Here is a 13,890-nt window from a genome sequence, read left to right as displayed (position 1 = left end):
TCATGTCGATGGGCACATACACTCACAGAGAAGTCTATAGGATGAATATATCTCACAAGGCAACGGCCCAGTCTTCGTTTTTTTTACAACCAAAGTTAATATGGATCGCTTTCAAAAGTGACGGCGTTGAGATTCAAGACAATTATAAACTGTATCAACAATATGTACTACAGCCTGCAAGTCACAATCTGTGCACACCAAATGGAATATATTATTGCTTGTTAGCCTATTAGACTTTCTTTATAAAAAGATTTTTATACAGAGTACAGGATTATGACAAAACTAGCTAAGTAGTTCTCATCTTGAAAATACAACATCAATTCTTTCAACAAAGGCTTGAATAGTAGCTGAGAGTTAATGAACGAGAACAAATATTTACTAATAATTTTATGGCCAGTTTGAACAGAATTTCTTATAGGACTCTTTTCTGGTGTTTATTTACATATGCCTCTTTTCTTTTGGAAAAAAAAAAAGTTGTTAAAATATAACAAGGAACATAGAAATCAAAAGAATGAGAAAACTTCATACCAAGAACATTAAACATTTTTGAAAACACTAAATTATGTCATCTGTTAAAAAACATACAGCATTTTGTCTTTAAAGAAAAATATTTTTCCTGTTTTAAAATATTACCAACAGCATGTAATAAACTAACTTAAAATGAATTTCATAAAAAAGTTGTCTTGCTGTCTAAACGTTACTAAACATGCTTAGGTTGAGATTCTGTTAACTGCCTCAACATCTTAAAAACAGCTCCTTTACAGGAACTTGTGATATTCATACTCCAGAAGACCTGCAAATTTAGAACAGTACATTGATAAAGGATCCGGTAGCTAGAAACACTAAATATCTATTTTCATTCAAAGCAAATAATTCTGCAATGGCCTTTGAAACAATCCATGGCCAAGAAGTGGAGATGTACTTGGCTGAACAATAAAGTCACCCAGCTCTTTCCCTGCCCGTGGACACACAGCCCCCCCATGGTGCCAAAGGGATGCTCCACCAGGACCAGGGATTGAAACGCGGAGTGAGGACCTTGGGTTGGCTCTGTGGCATCCCAGCTGTGCTGGGGCAAAGGGACAGCAACACCAAGAGAAAATACCACATGTTTTGCCTGAATAAAACCAGGACTGACCACGGCGACGGCTGCTTTTTGCCCAGACCAAGAGGACAAAGCAGCGTGCGAGGCACGGCTTCCATGCTCTGCCCTCCCTGCGCGCGGGGGATTCCACTGGGGAGAGACCATTCTGCTCTCAGCATCAGCATTTCTTGGTTTTCCACAGTAATAGTGATGCAGGTAACACTTAGGCACCAGCTCTCCCATTTTTTTTGGCAAGCAATCCTGCCATTACCATTAAAATGTAATATTTCATGCACAAGGAACAGAGAATCAACCGTGAGCTGGGCAGGTGTTTCTCTCTCCTCAGTCTCATCCCTCAACATTACGTGGACACACAGCCCCCCCATGGTGCCAAAGGGATGCTCCACCAGGACCAGGGATTGAAACGCGGAGTGAGGACCTTGGGTTGGCTCTGTGGCATCCCAGCTGTGCTGGGGCAAAGGGACAGCAACACCAAGAGAAAATACCACATGTTTTGCCTGAATAAAACCAGGACTGACCACGGCGACGGCTGCTTTTTGCCCAGACCAAGAGGACAAAGCAGCGTGCGAGGCACGGCTTCCATGCTCTGCCCTCCCTGCGCGCGGGGGATTCCACTGGGGAGAGACCATTCTGCTCTCAGCATCAGCATTTCTTGGTTTTCCACAGTAATAGTGATGCAGGTAACACTTAGGCACCAGCTCTCCCATTTTTTTTGGCAAGCAATCCTGCCATTACCATTAAAATGTAGTATTTCATGCACAAGGAACAGAGAATCAACCGTGAGCTGGGCAGGCGTTTCTCTCTCCTCAGTCCCATCCCTCAGCATTGCTCACAGACCAAAAATACGATGAAGCCTGTTTCTCTTTTCAGTCTCCTGCTCTCCCTTCTCTCCCCCTCCCTGACTGTAACTAACAGCTGGACTCAGACACAGGAAAAATACTCAGCCGGGACTTGCAAAGAGGACCCAGGTTCAGTTTTCAGCTGCTCGTGGCTCTAACAAACTGCTACTTTTGACACGACCGCGCTGGTAACCCCAACTGTCCTATCACATCACCTCAGACAGAAACTGGCAAGTCAAATTTGGGGGGAAAAAAAAACCACAAAAGGTTAGGCTTTATAAAAATAAGCTATTCTGAGCCTGCAACTTGCCTTGGATGCTATACTGGGAGCTTTTAAATTAACGGAGAACTACAAGAGCTCTTTTTGAACTCTAAGAAACCACGGTCAGTGCAGGAATCACGGGCAGGAGTGACGCAGGAATTCGGACTGCAGGGACCCTGCTCTGCTGGGCTCGCTCTGACTCTCAGCAGGGCTCCTCTGACTCTGCTTTAGGAAGGAAGATCGCCTGAGCTCGCCAGACTTGGCTGTGCATGGCAGCCAGGGGCTGCAGCGTTCACTTACTGGGGAGAAACAGGACTTGGAAGTGAGTAGAAAACAAAAGCGAGAACCACTGGACTACAACCAACCACGGGAAAAATGCAGAAGAAAACAGGACGGGGCAGGCAGTTAAAACTGCCTCCAAATTTCAGGATGTGAGATGTTAACAAAAATAACACAAGTAGAACTGTAACTTTTTTTTCTTTTTTTTTACCCTGACAGTGACCTTTTAGCGTGATTAAAAACATACGGAAGATAGTCCTCAGCGTTAAGTAACTAAACTGATCATCATGGAGCTTGCAGAGCTTTTGGAGGGGTAGGATCTAGAGACATTTGCCAGGAGAACAGGAACCGAGCTGTTCAACGCACAGCCATTAAACAAAGGCTTTGGGGGGGAATATTTTTGGCCTATATAGTCTCCTGCACCCCATTCAAGACTGCAAAAATGTTGCATTCATCTTGTTGGCCCCAGAAAACCGTGATTAACTTGCTATTACTGATAGATAATGTCCAAACTGAGTACCAACAGAAAGGTTTCAGCATAACTTAAAGACAGAAGCTCTGTCACTCAGCTGCCAGGTCTGGGATGTACCCGGAGCTCCCCACGGTCCTTTGAAAGACATAGTTATTAAAAGATCCAGTGCTACAAACCACTAAATCTACCTAATCTATTCTAGTTCATACACATATTATACAATATTGCCTAGTACTCACTACATACCAAGAGGAAAAGATGCTGACTTGAATTACAAGTAAATGTGCTTTTTTTTTTTTAAAAATAAAAATAAAAGAGAGAGCCACAACATAGTTTGACCAGCATGCAACAAACTTTCTTTAGCTAATATATAGAAATTGTCTAATACGATTAGAAAAAATAATTAGTGAGAGGCCAGAGACGTAGTTGATCAAGGAAATTAAGAGATTTCTTTGAAATGTTGAGGCTTTTGCCACTGAAGACTCAAAAAACTATTCATTCTATGTCCCTTATCCTCCTTCCCTCTCCTTTATATTATATAATTTTTTTACAGAGATTATTGTAAGGCCTATTATTTTTGCATCTATCCTGTAATTTATCTCAAAATAATTTAAAATGCCATAGACAAGCTAGGACCAAAAGCAACTGCTTTTACCATCCACTCAACGCTCATGCTTTTATTCTAACGAAGCTGAGGTCCACATGCAGAAATAAATGTTCAGAATGCCTCTACCACAGGTCACAAATCTGCTCATTCCTAAACGTGACATGGGACCTTCACTTTTAAATCACGAAGTAAAACATCTCCAAAAGCCTCTTCTGAGACAGCAGTCATCAAATCCTCACCAGGAACTAAGACAAAACCTAGCCAAAAGAGGTCTTATCAACAGAAAATCTTTGGAGATTCTCTGTGATTTTGGATAATATGCTTTTAATTGTCTGAAGGATCTAGCACACTTACTCCAGCACGTGACTCTGCTGCCAACAGCCAGGGCAGCTCAGCAGCCCAGAGAATGTGCTTTGCTGGCTCCATCTACACGACTCGTTTACAACTAGCGTTGCACTTTAATTAACAAAATATACATGCTGTGACCACTGCTTCTTCACATTCCTCACCCACCACCTCTCCAGACTTTGGGGATCGCATCTCCTCTTGCAGGACACTTGACAATGTTTGTGGACTGCCGGGACTGCCTAAAGCACCCTTCTCCCCACCAGGAAGGTGACACGTTCCCCAACACCTTCCCCTCAGATGACAAACTGAGGTTTCTTTCTTCTGCACCCCCAGAAACCTCAATCTCCTCTCCCGTGGCAGAATCAAACAGTCCTGTTTCAGGTCAGTCCATAGCACACTGGGAAGGACAGCATCTCCAGCAGATATGTACCAGTACAAAGGAGATGGAAGAAAAAGCAGGGGACAGAAGACACTGTGACTGAAGGATGCACAGCGACAAGGAAGGGAGTCAGTAAATTGCAGAACGTTGTATCTGACAATACAAAACATATCTCAAGCTGCAAGTCTGATGTTCAGCTCCCACTTCTAGTGGTTGGGTTTTTGTTTTTTGTGTGTTTTTTTTTTAACTGAGCAAAATTGCAGTTAATTAGCCAGCTAAACCCAAACTCTGTTCAAACTGTCTGGTCTAAGTAGGCGCTACTCATTCTCCCACCAAGTCTGCTTCATCAGCAGTGTTAGACAAGTAATGCAGGAAAGACACTTGCTGGTAATTTGGCACAGTTTGAAAACACAGCAACGACACCGTTACAGTTAACGTGACTCAGCGATGGGGAACTGGTTCTAAAGAAAGAGTTGCAGGTTTCTTTCTTTTTTTGCCTTTCAAGAAGAAAGGCCTTATAAAATCCTAACGCTTCCTCTTAAACTTTCTGCTCCTGCTCTTTTTAGGTCAGATATCAGCCTCTGAATTTGTCAGGTACTTTCTCGTGAAAGAATCCATCTTAGAAATTTCTAAGACGCCCGGTCATGAAAAATTCCTTCCTTACTCCCCCCAAATTCTTTCAAACGCTGCAACTTTCCAGGGTTAATACTGATCTGAAACAAAGGTCCAAGAATGACAGCGAGAGAAGTGAAACAAGAGGTGTATGTCTAATTTGACAACTAGGACTCATGCCCCACGGCACCTCCTCCTCGGATGGAGAGGGCAGAGCGCCCTCCCCCTCGTCTTCTGTCTAAGGTCACTGGTTTATCCTCCTCTTCCAGCTCCACAAGAACTGATTGAACATGCATTGCGCTTGAGGTCAGAGTTCCAGCAAACAAAACCTTGACAGCATGTTTAAAAAACAAAAGCAGTTCCCCCTTCCTCACTCACTAAGACCTGTCACAGCAGGGTCCCACTGTGCTCTCCAGGGAAAGCTGCGAGGACTGACGCAGGAGCGGGCCCGTAGTGGGATCCACCATCGAGGAGGTTGGGAAGAGCTTGTACCAGCCAATTGCTAAAGTGGACAAATCCAGTTCTTCCAGGAGGACCCTGGCGACTCCCATGAAGTGCTTGCGTTCCATCCGTCCGTAGTTTCCCCACACTATCACCTTAGGAACAAGAGGGGGAACACAGTTAATCCTCCAAATTCCACACGTGATTGGGAAGCACAAATCTGATCAATCCTTCCTTCTATTCATCCAACTTCCCGGGGCTTTACTATAATCTGAGAAGAGCAGAAAGGTTTATGCTACCAATCTGGATATGTGAAGCTCTGCCTGATGATTTTTACTTTTTTTTTTTTTTAAGCACAGTTTTACAAATTGTAATGTTATCAGACTTCCCACCCACCCTTGGAAAAAAAGCAAATGCACATGTGGATTAGACACCATTCTGCTGTTCTACCTGCTGGGCAGGGACAGTGCATGCACAAAGCATCTCTGGAGCTGCAGCTCCAACACCTGCAGGTAAAACCTGGCCCTGGCACCGTAGTGGGCCTTGGGAACAGCAAAAGGTGGCCTGTGGGAAAAAGGAGCAGGAAGGGCTCCTGATCTGGAAAAATACACCACAAAAAAAAAAAAAAATAGCTCGGGTCAAGAGGCAACATTCTGAGGAAAAGATCATGTCTTCACTTCTGCACTCGGAGCTCATGACACAGGGCAGATGGAGACGAGGGATGGCTACTCACCTGGAGAAAGGGCAGGAGCCGAGCGCTGGCAAGAGGGAGCAGTGACGCAAGGGACACACGTGGGGTGGCATGCAGGGGAAGCACAACAGACTGCCCAGAAGGGCTCGCAGCCGCAGAGGAAGGGCTAATGAAAGAGAGCTGGCAGGCGAGCAGGGAAAGCTGAATCACACTTACGACACGATGGAGACCAGTGGGTGGAACAACAGATGTAGTGAGGGTCATGGGCTTAGGCATGCTGGAGGTCTGCAGGTGGCCAAGTGGCCCTACGTGGCTCAAGACAAAGGTGACGACTGACTCCAGAGCGAGTCCGTGTTCTGAAGAGGAGAGGATGAGGAGGATGGGTTATGATGGTGACTAGTGATCTCTGGCTAATCCTGGCAGCTTCTTTCCCTAGGCTCCAAATAACCAGAACATTACAAATTTCCGTAAAATGAGGTAGGAGAGATAACGAATGCCAATTAAAAGACAAAAATGTACTAGGTCAGCATGAGATGGAGCAAGCCACTGCAGAAGGCTGGTTTGGTGGCATGACAGCTTCAAAGAACCAAGCTCCTCGTTTTATTCTCTTGGAATAAGTGCCTTTCCTGGCAGCAAGGCAGCAGGTAAGAAACCCATGCAAGGGAAGAGCAGACCAAGCCAGGTCCCACCCCATTTCAGTCAAAAAAGTGCATTCTCGTTGCAACAGGGGAAAATGCTTCTAATCAAGCTAAACGAGGTGGAGCTCAGTGATGAGAAGGATCATCAGCTCAGCTGGCAATTCATACGCCAGTGGAGGTAAGCAACAGAAACTCGTGGATTAATTACATCAGTATTACTGGTGGATTGTAGCCAGGCTTTAGTGGATGGAAATGATTTGGGTATGAATTAACAATGCAAATCACTCTTTGCTCTGGAAACATAAGTGCAGAAACATATGAGCGTGGCAGAAAATGCATGGCAGTAAAAGAAAAGAGGTAGAAAAAGGCAGAATATGTGACTGGGTGATGGCCCAAGCAGAGTGCTCTGAATGGATATAAACACCGAAGACAACCTACGCTGCAAGACTGCTTAGCATCTATAGGTACTACCTGTCTCCTCACTGGGTGGGGGGAAAAGAAAACAATAAAAACCAACCTTTTCCTGTTAGACACTAACGTTACCTGACAGAGTGTCAAATAATAATCAGTTTGAGTATGAAAAAAAGGTTTTCCTTTCCATTTTGTATGTTCAGATTGAGTGCATTTGGTTCAATATGAAAACATCACCTTTTTCTCATCTACGTTAATTATCCAGATCCCTTGCCAAACCTAGTATCTTCCAGCAAAGGTGGAAGAGAGAGATGGGCAGAGCTGAGACTTGCTCATCTTACCTGTAATACTTTGCCCTGTGGGCTCTCAGCAAACAGTAACACCTGATTGTACAAAGGATCTAATGATTTGCGAGCCACTTTTGTCTTCTTTTTCGCAATGCACACGCCATTCTCTAGCAGGTAAGCTTTGATGTAAGCAGCTGGAAAAAATAAATATGGTCAAATATGAAAAAAACGTCATGCTCACTTTAGAAAAGACAGAGTGCCATGTCTCAGGTATTTCTAAAGAAGGCATTTACAGCCGTGAAAAGATTTGCTCAACCAGCCTTATTTTGAATAGGGCATACAGACTGCTTAGTTCTGCAGAAGCCAAGCAAAATTAATTTTTTTCCTATTCACAAGCATCGCAGGAGGCTGGGGGTCAGTGAATTACTTTAGGAGGTCAAAGCATACTACCTGGCAGTGTTTTGGAGCCGGGCTTTGGTGTCAGTCCTCGAGCCTGAATGATATCCACTTCTAGCTGCCCATTTCGCTCTTGCAAGCCAATTTCCACATCCCCTAAACCAAAATGTCAAAATAGACAGAAGACTTTCAAAACGATATGCCTGTGGGCTACTAGGACGTTATCAAAAAGAACAATCCTCATGTCATTCCTGCTAGAGCTGCAACAAACTGCAGGCCCTGAGTGCCTGATCTCCTCCTGCGTTATTCTGGAGCAGCTCTGCAGTGACTCAAGCCCACATTTTCAAAAGCAATCTCTAATGTCACCCCTCTAACACGGCTTGGGGTGACTCAGTCTCACACTCTTCAGTGGCAGCCACCCTCTCACCTCTCCCAAACTGGAGTGCCTAGAGCTGCAGGCTGCTTTGGAAAATGCAATTAAGGTGGACCATAAGAAAATCTTTACAGAGCCTGGCGGGCCTTAGAAAGCAAGTAAAACACAAAGATGCACAGGATGCATTTTGAGGATTTTAGCTGCGTTTTACTTAGTCTGTGCCTTTTGGATCTGACAGAGGAAAGCATAAAGCTGGTGCTCTCCTACCAACACCGCATTGGCAGCGATCAGCAAAACCTTCCAGCCAATCTTGCTTGATTTAACAGAGAAACGGAGCAGAGGAGTGGTAGAGCAGCAGATGCTGGACACATTATTAGGTGGCTTGTAGGAGCAGTCTGTTCAAGATTAAATTAAAGCTACCTAACATCTTTGTGTGCCTTACCCATCGAGGTGGTGGCCAAGGTCTGACGCCCAACAAATTGTGCAGGGCCCATGCTCCCCAGGAAGTCACTAAACTGCCCAGCAGATGCCAGATGGACTCCACTGAAATTCAAGCTGCAAGAGAAATTGATTTTGGCAAGTGGTTAATTTGCATTTTAAAGCAATCCAGTAACTAAAGAACCAGATTTAATACATCGTTGAAATGAATGACATCTACAGAAGCCTTTTTCTCTTACAAAACTCCCTGATTTCCTGGCAGTTTAGTTACAAAGAATCCATTTAAAAACTCTTTACTTGTTAAAAAAAAAAAACCCAAATCAGTAATGGTTGCAGTCACCAGCTGGTTAATACTTGTTCAACTATAACTAATTGTCTGTAATGAAAATCTCTGCCATCTCAGGCTCATATGCAGCCTGTCACCTATTCCAGATAGCATTAGAATCTAAGCAGCTTCCTAGTACAGCTCATAGGATCTCTCCTGGTAGCTGGCCCTTCCCAGTCATCATTTCGGGGCAGGGGGGGAATAATGTCTCTAGAGCAGCAGTTAAAAGTGAACTGAGGGCTGCTGGCATCAATCCCATTGGCACTTAATTCCCTATTTATTTCTTACACACACAGAGCGATGCATCTCCTTCTTGATGAGAAGACCCCACTTCTTACTGCTCAACACCAGAAGCACCCATCACATCCACTGTGCAGTTTTTATACCTGCTTCCACAACCAGGTCTGAAGTGATCATGAGGAAGACTTGAAAACTGGTGCAAGGCTAAAGGGACAACACCTTGAAACACCAGCAATGACTCTGCTGCAGTCACTGCAGCAAAACATGGGGACACAGCCTCCAGATCTATTCACCAGGAACCTAAGGCTGATCTACAGCATGGCTACAGGTGCTGGTCACCCACTGGACACGGGTGAAGCAACTCAAAAGGGTCAAACCCTGTGGGACATTGATACAAATCAAGGTTTACCCAGTTGTACCCCCATTTACGCAGCTGTTATCACCGGCTGTGGGAAACCTTGCTGCCCTGCTTGCTGTGAATGTTTAAGGAGGAGGCTTGAGGCCACCATTCGACACTGACTTTTGTCCTGCAGGCATCTGCTGAACTGAAACACAGCTGGTGAAACACAGGTCAGGGGCTTTGTGCCAGGCTACCCATGCTACCGCGCTGGGTTTTGCTCCAGGGAAGCTGCTGCACACCGAGGTCAGGCACAATTAGGAACCTCCTGCACTCTTCCAAATGTCCTTGGCGGGGGACAATTACCCACATCATGACACAGCTCCCTGCTGCCCCAAATTCACTTCTTACAAAGGAATATGGCGGGGAGGCTGCATGTTCAGTAGGAATGAAGCCGGAGAGGGAACCCTGCCTGCAGGGCGGGCTGGGGACCGTGGGCTCTCACGCAGCCTGAGTCAGCCACAAAGACTCATTGATTCCCCCCTGCAAGCCAGTTACATTTAAAAGACATTTTAAAAAAAAGAAACTCTTTTAAACCCTATTCAGCAAAAAGGGCGTTAATTTCAGGTTGGGATTTCAGCTCTTATTAGCTATTTGCAGAGCTGGTCTCAGCCCCAGGGGAATATTTATTTATTCCTATGAGGAAGGAGGAAGGCAGCACACACACCTCAGCATCTTGCCACGCACGGGACTGAAGAGGAGGTGTCAGTGGCACATGTCCTTGTGACAGCTTCATGGGGTGGCTCAGCTCACTGTGACAGGGGCACTGAATGAAATGGCCAGACTTTTCCACGCAGCACCGCACCTCCCCTCCGCGCTGACCCGGCTCCCGGAGAAACCTGGTTATCGCTGCTACACAGGGAGCTGCTGAGCCTCCAGCGTGGAAAATCCTGCCCTTGAGCTCTTTACAAATGTCACCTTTGTGAAGAGGGATGACGGAGGAGGGAGCCTTGGTGTCCTGGAAGACAGGCTTGGGAGGGGCTCTGCACAGGGTGGATTTTCCCTGGCTTGGTGTTTTTTCACCCTGCGTTCACTCTTTGCACAAACACTCCAGGTGATATTTTGAGATACAACAGGAACAGCAGGATTTATAATTGGCATTATTTACAGAGAAAGCTTAATATTTTTCTCAGCTTTCAGGGTCACCGACTCCTCAGGTGCACATCCTCAGTGCCACTGTCCATCCTGGCAGCGTGGGGTGCCCTGTGGGTCCCCAACTCCTGCCCCATCACCCAGCTGTATCTGCTGGTCCCAAAGGGACAGACCCCCGTGGGGAGCAGCGTCCTACGCACGGGAGCAGGGGAGAGATGCTGGGTGTGCAGCAAGGCTGCTGGGGACAGACTGCACGGAGATGTCCCCAGGCTGGTAAATCTGCAGGGACAGGGACGTGATGGGGAAAGCAGGGAAAAGGGGAGCCCGGAGCCAGGAGGGCTTTATCAGGCTCATGATTTGCCCATACAAGGAGGGAAGAAGTGAGTCCTGGTGCACGCAAAGACCAACGAGACTCGTGGAGACTGCTGGCTCGGGCGTTTTGAGCTGCCCATAGAGGGTCAAAAACCGATGAAAACTAGTGCTTAGAGAACCCAAAATAGTTCAAGAAAAAAGGAGACCTGACAGAGAAAGACATAAGATTCAGCAGGAGATGAATGGACTATCAGCCAGAAGGTAAATGTTTTCTTTGTTCTCCTCAATTCATGGAAGATAAATGGGCAGAGCCTGGGTCTCACTCCTACCCTGGGGAGTATGTGACCTGAAGGAGCACGTAAATAACAAGCTGGCAAGACAACCCACAGCCGTTCAGGGAAATGTTCGCTCCAAACAGATGCTCGGGCTCATTAACAAGATGCTGAGGACCAGGAGAGCAGAGGGGAAGCCCAGGCCTGAGTCAAGCCTAGCACTGAGAGAGCCCGCAGCATATTCAGAACCGGGTGACAGAGACATCCCTCTCTGGGGTGAAATCTGGCTGCATTATTGCAGTGGGGACACAAAGCTGGGAGAAAACACCCACAAAAACTCCACCCGCTGCAGGGCAGCAAAGAAGAGACACCCTTCTGGCCCCTGAATACTCAAAATAATTCACAAAACCTGCCACAGGGGACCACCTCCCCTTACCTGCTGGGGAGAGAATCACGTCAAAGGCTGATGCCAAGTATTTGTGCTCGATACACACGTGGAGAGAAACCACCCGCGCTCTCGCACACCAGCTCAACCTCCTCTGGGCAAACACCGCTCCCAAAGGCTCTGCCCAGCAGCTGGGGCAGCTCTGGAAGAAATAAAAGCACCTGGTAACGGAGCAGCTGATGCCACAGCCAACATCAGTGCCAGCAAAACAGCAGGAGAGCATGAAGAACCATGTTGAAAAGCACAAGAACAAGAGCTGTTGGGCTAAAGGTGAACCACCAACAACTGGTAGTGTTTACCCCAAAGCAAACGTTGCTGTTACCTCCCTACAGATGGAGAAGTCAGAGGGCTGAGGATGACCTCGAAATGAGGAATGCTCCTCAGTGCAAACTACAGGGAGAGGGCAGGACACCAGCATGGACCCTCCCAAGGAGAGCAATGAAGCTGCTGCTGCCTTGGAGCACCGAGGCAGATGTCGAGAGGAACGGCAAAAGCCCACTTGAAAACGCAGGCCAAGGTCAAGGCTCCGGCAGTTTGGCTAACAGCCTCAGTTAATAGGTTTACCAGCACTATATGAAACTCAATATTAGGTTAGACAGTTAATGCTCCCCGCTCTTGTTAGATTTGACTGGGAAGGGAAGATGTAGGGAATAAATTCTTTAATAGATTATGCCATTAGCTGGTGGGACCGGCTGCTCTGTTGCACAGAGGCTGACCTTTTGCGATGCTGCTTTATTAGACATTAGAAGCAGCAGCTCTAAATCAGGCTCCTTGGCTTTGACTGATTCCTGGACATATATTTGGGTATTGCCAATAACCCTGGAATGGAAACAATTTCTGCCTGGAAAAATCATAAGCTACCTCCAAGAAAGCCATTGCTTCTCCCTTGAGAGGAGAGGGGAGGGGAAAATAAAGCTGCAGAAATTTAGTATGAATGTGAATTAAAACCAGCAGGAACCATTTAGCTGCATTGGCTAAATTTAGGATGCTCAAATCCAGCTCAGTGAGCTCTGTCTGTCAAGTGCTCGGGGAGAAGCTGGGATGCTGAGGTGAGGGGGCTGCGTACGGTGTGATTCTGAGATTGGTGGGACAGAGCTTCCCCCTCCACTCACTCGCTTCTCCTGCAGCCGAAGAAGGGACCTCCTCTGGGCAAACACCGCTCCCAAAGGCTCTGCCCAGCAGCTGGGGCAGCTCTGGAAGAAATAAAAGCACCTGGTAACGGAGCAGCTGATGCCACAGCCAACATCAGTGCCAGCAAAACAGCAGGAGAGCATGAAGAACCATGTTGAAAAGCACAAGAACAAGAGCTGTTGGGCTAAAGGTGAACCACCAACAACTGGTAGTGTTTACCCCAAAGCAAACGTTGCTGTTACCTCCCTACAGATGGAGAAGTCAGAGGGCTGAGGATGACCTCGAAATGAGGAATGCTCCTCAGTGCAAACTACAGGAAGAGGGCAGGACACCAGGGGTTGTCCATGGACCCTCCCAAGGAGAGCAATGAAGCTGCTGCTGCCTTGGAGCACCGAGGCAGATGTCGAGAGGAACGGCAAAAGCCCACTTGAAAACGCAGGCCAAGGTCAAGGCTCCGGCAGTTTGGCTAACAGCCTCAGTTAATAGGTTTACCAGCACTATATGAAACTCAATATTAGGTTAGACAGTTAATGCTCCCCGCTCTTGTTCGATTTGACTGGGAAGGGAAGATGTAGGGAATAAATTCTTTAATAGATTATGCCATCAGCTGGTGGGACCGGCTGCTATGCTGCACAGAGGCTGACCTTTTGCGATGCTGCTTTATTAGACATTAGAAGCAGCAGCTCTAAATCAGGCTCCTTGGCTTTGACTGATTCCTGGACATATATTTGGGTATTGCCAATAACCCTGGAATGGAAACAATTTCTGCCTGGAAAAATCATAAGCTACCTCCAAGAAAGCCATTGCTTCTCCCTTGAGAGGAGAGGGGAGGGGAAAATAAAGCTGCAGAAATTTAGTATGAATGTGAATTAAAACCAGCAGGAACCATTTAGCTGCATTGGCTAAATTTAGGATGCTCAAATCCAGCTCAGTGAGCTCTGTCTGTCAAGTGCTCGGGGAGAAGCTGGGATGCTGAGGTGAGGGGGCTGCGTACGGTGTGATTCTGAGATTGGTGGGACAGAGCTTCCCCCTCCACTCACTCGCTTCTCCTGCAGCCGAAGAAGGGAGGAAAAAAGCTCCAGGGACCACTGTGACTTCTTT

At 46.6% G+C, this 13,890-nt stretch overlaps 1 protein-coding gene across 1 annotated transcript in view; it reads right to left on the bottom strand.

The window, feature by feature from the left end:
* Window positions 1–2,682: 2,682 nt before the first annotated feature.
* Window positions 2,683–13,890, bottom strand: part of RIMS4 (regulating synaptic membrane exocytosis 4) — a 54,737-nt gene continuing 43,529 nt past the window's right edge. Inside the window, exons 3-6 of the mRNA XM_014943796.1 lie at window positions 8,580–8,692; window positions 7,819–7,920; window positions 7,423–7,562; window positions 2,683–5,496 (exon numbers count right to left, since the gene is read on the bottom strand). Of these exons, the coding sequence (XP_014799282.1) occupies window positions 5,278–5,496; window positions 7,423–7,562; window positions 7,819–7,920; window positions 8,580–8,692 (574 nt within the window). The 3' untranslated portion in view covers window positions 2,683–5,277. The remainder of the gene's footprint in view (window positions 5,497–7,422; window positions 7,563–7,818; window positions 7,921–8,579; window positions 8,693–13,890) is intronic.

This window comes from Calidris pugnax, unplaced genomic scaffold, assembly GCF_001431845.1.
Source record: "Calidris pugnax isolate Ruff unplaced genomic scaffold, ASM143184v1 scaffold118, whole genome shotgun sequence".
In the NCBI taxonomy this organism is placed as follows: domain Eukaryota; kingdom Metazoa; phylum Chordata; class Aves; order Charadriiformes; family Scolopacidae; genus Calidris; species Calidris pugnax.
Note: the sequence above shows the minus strand (reverse complement) of the source record. Positions and strands in the feature narration are given on the sequence as shown.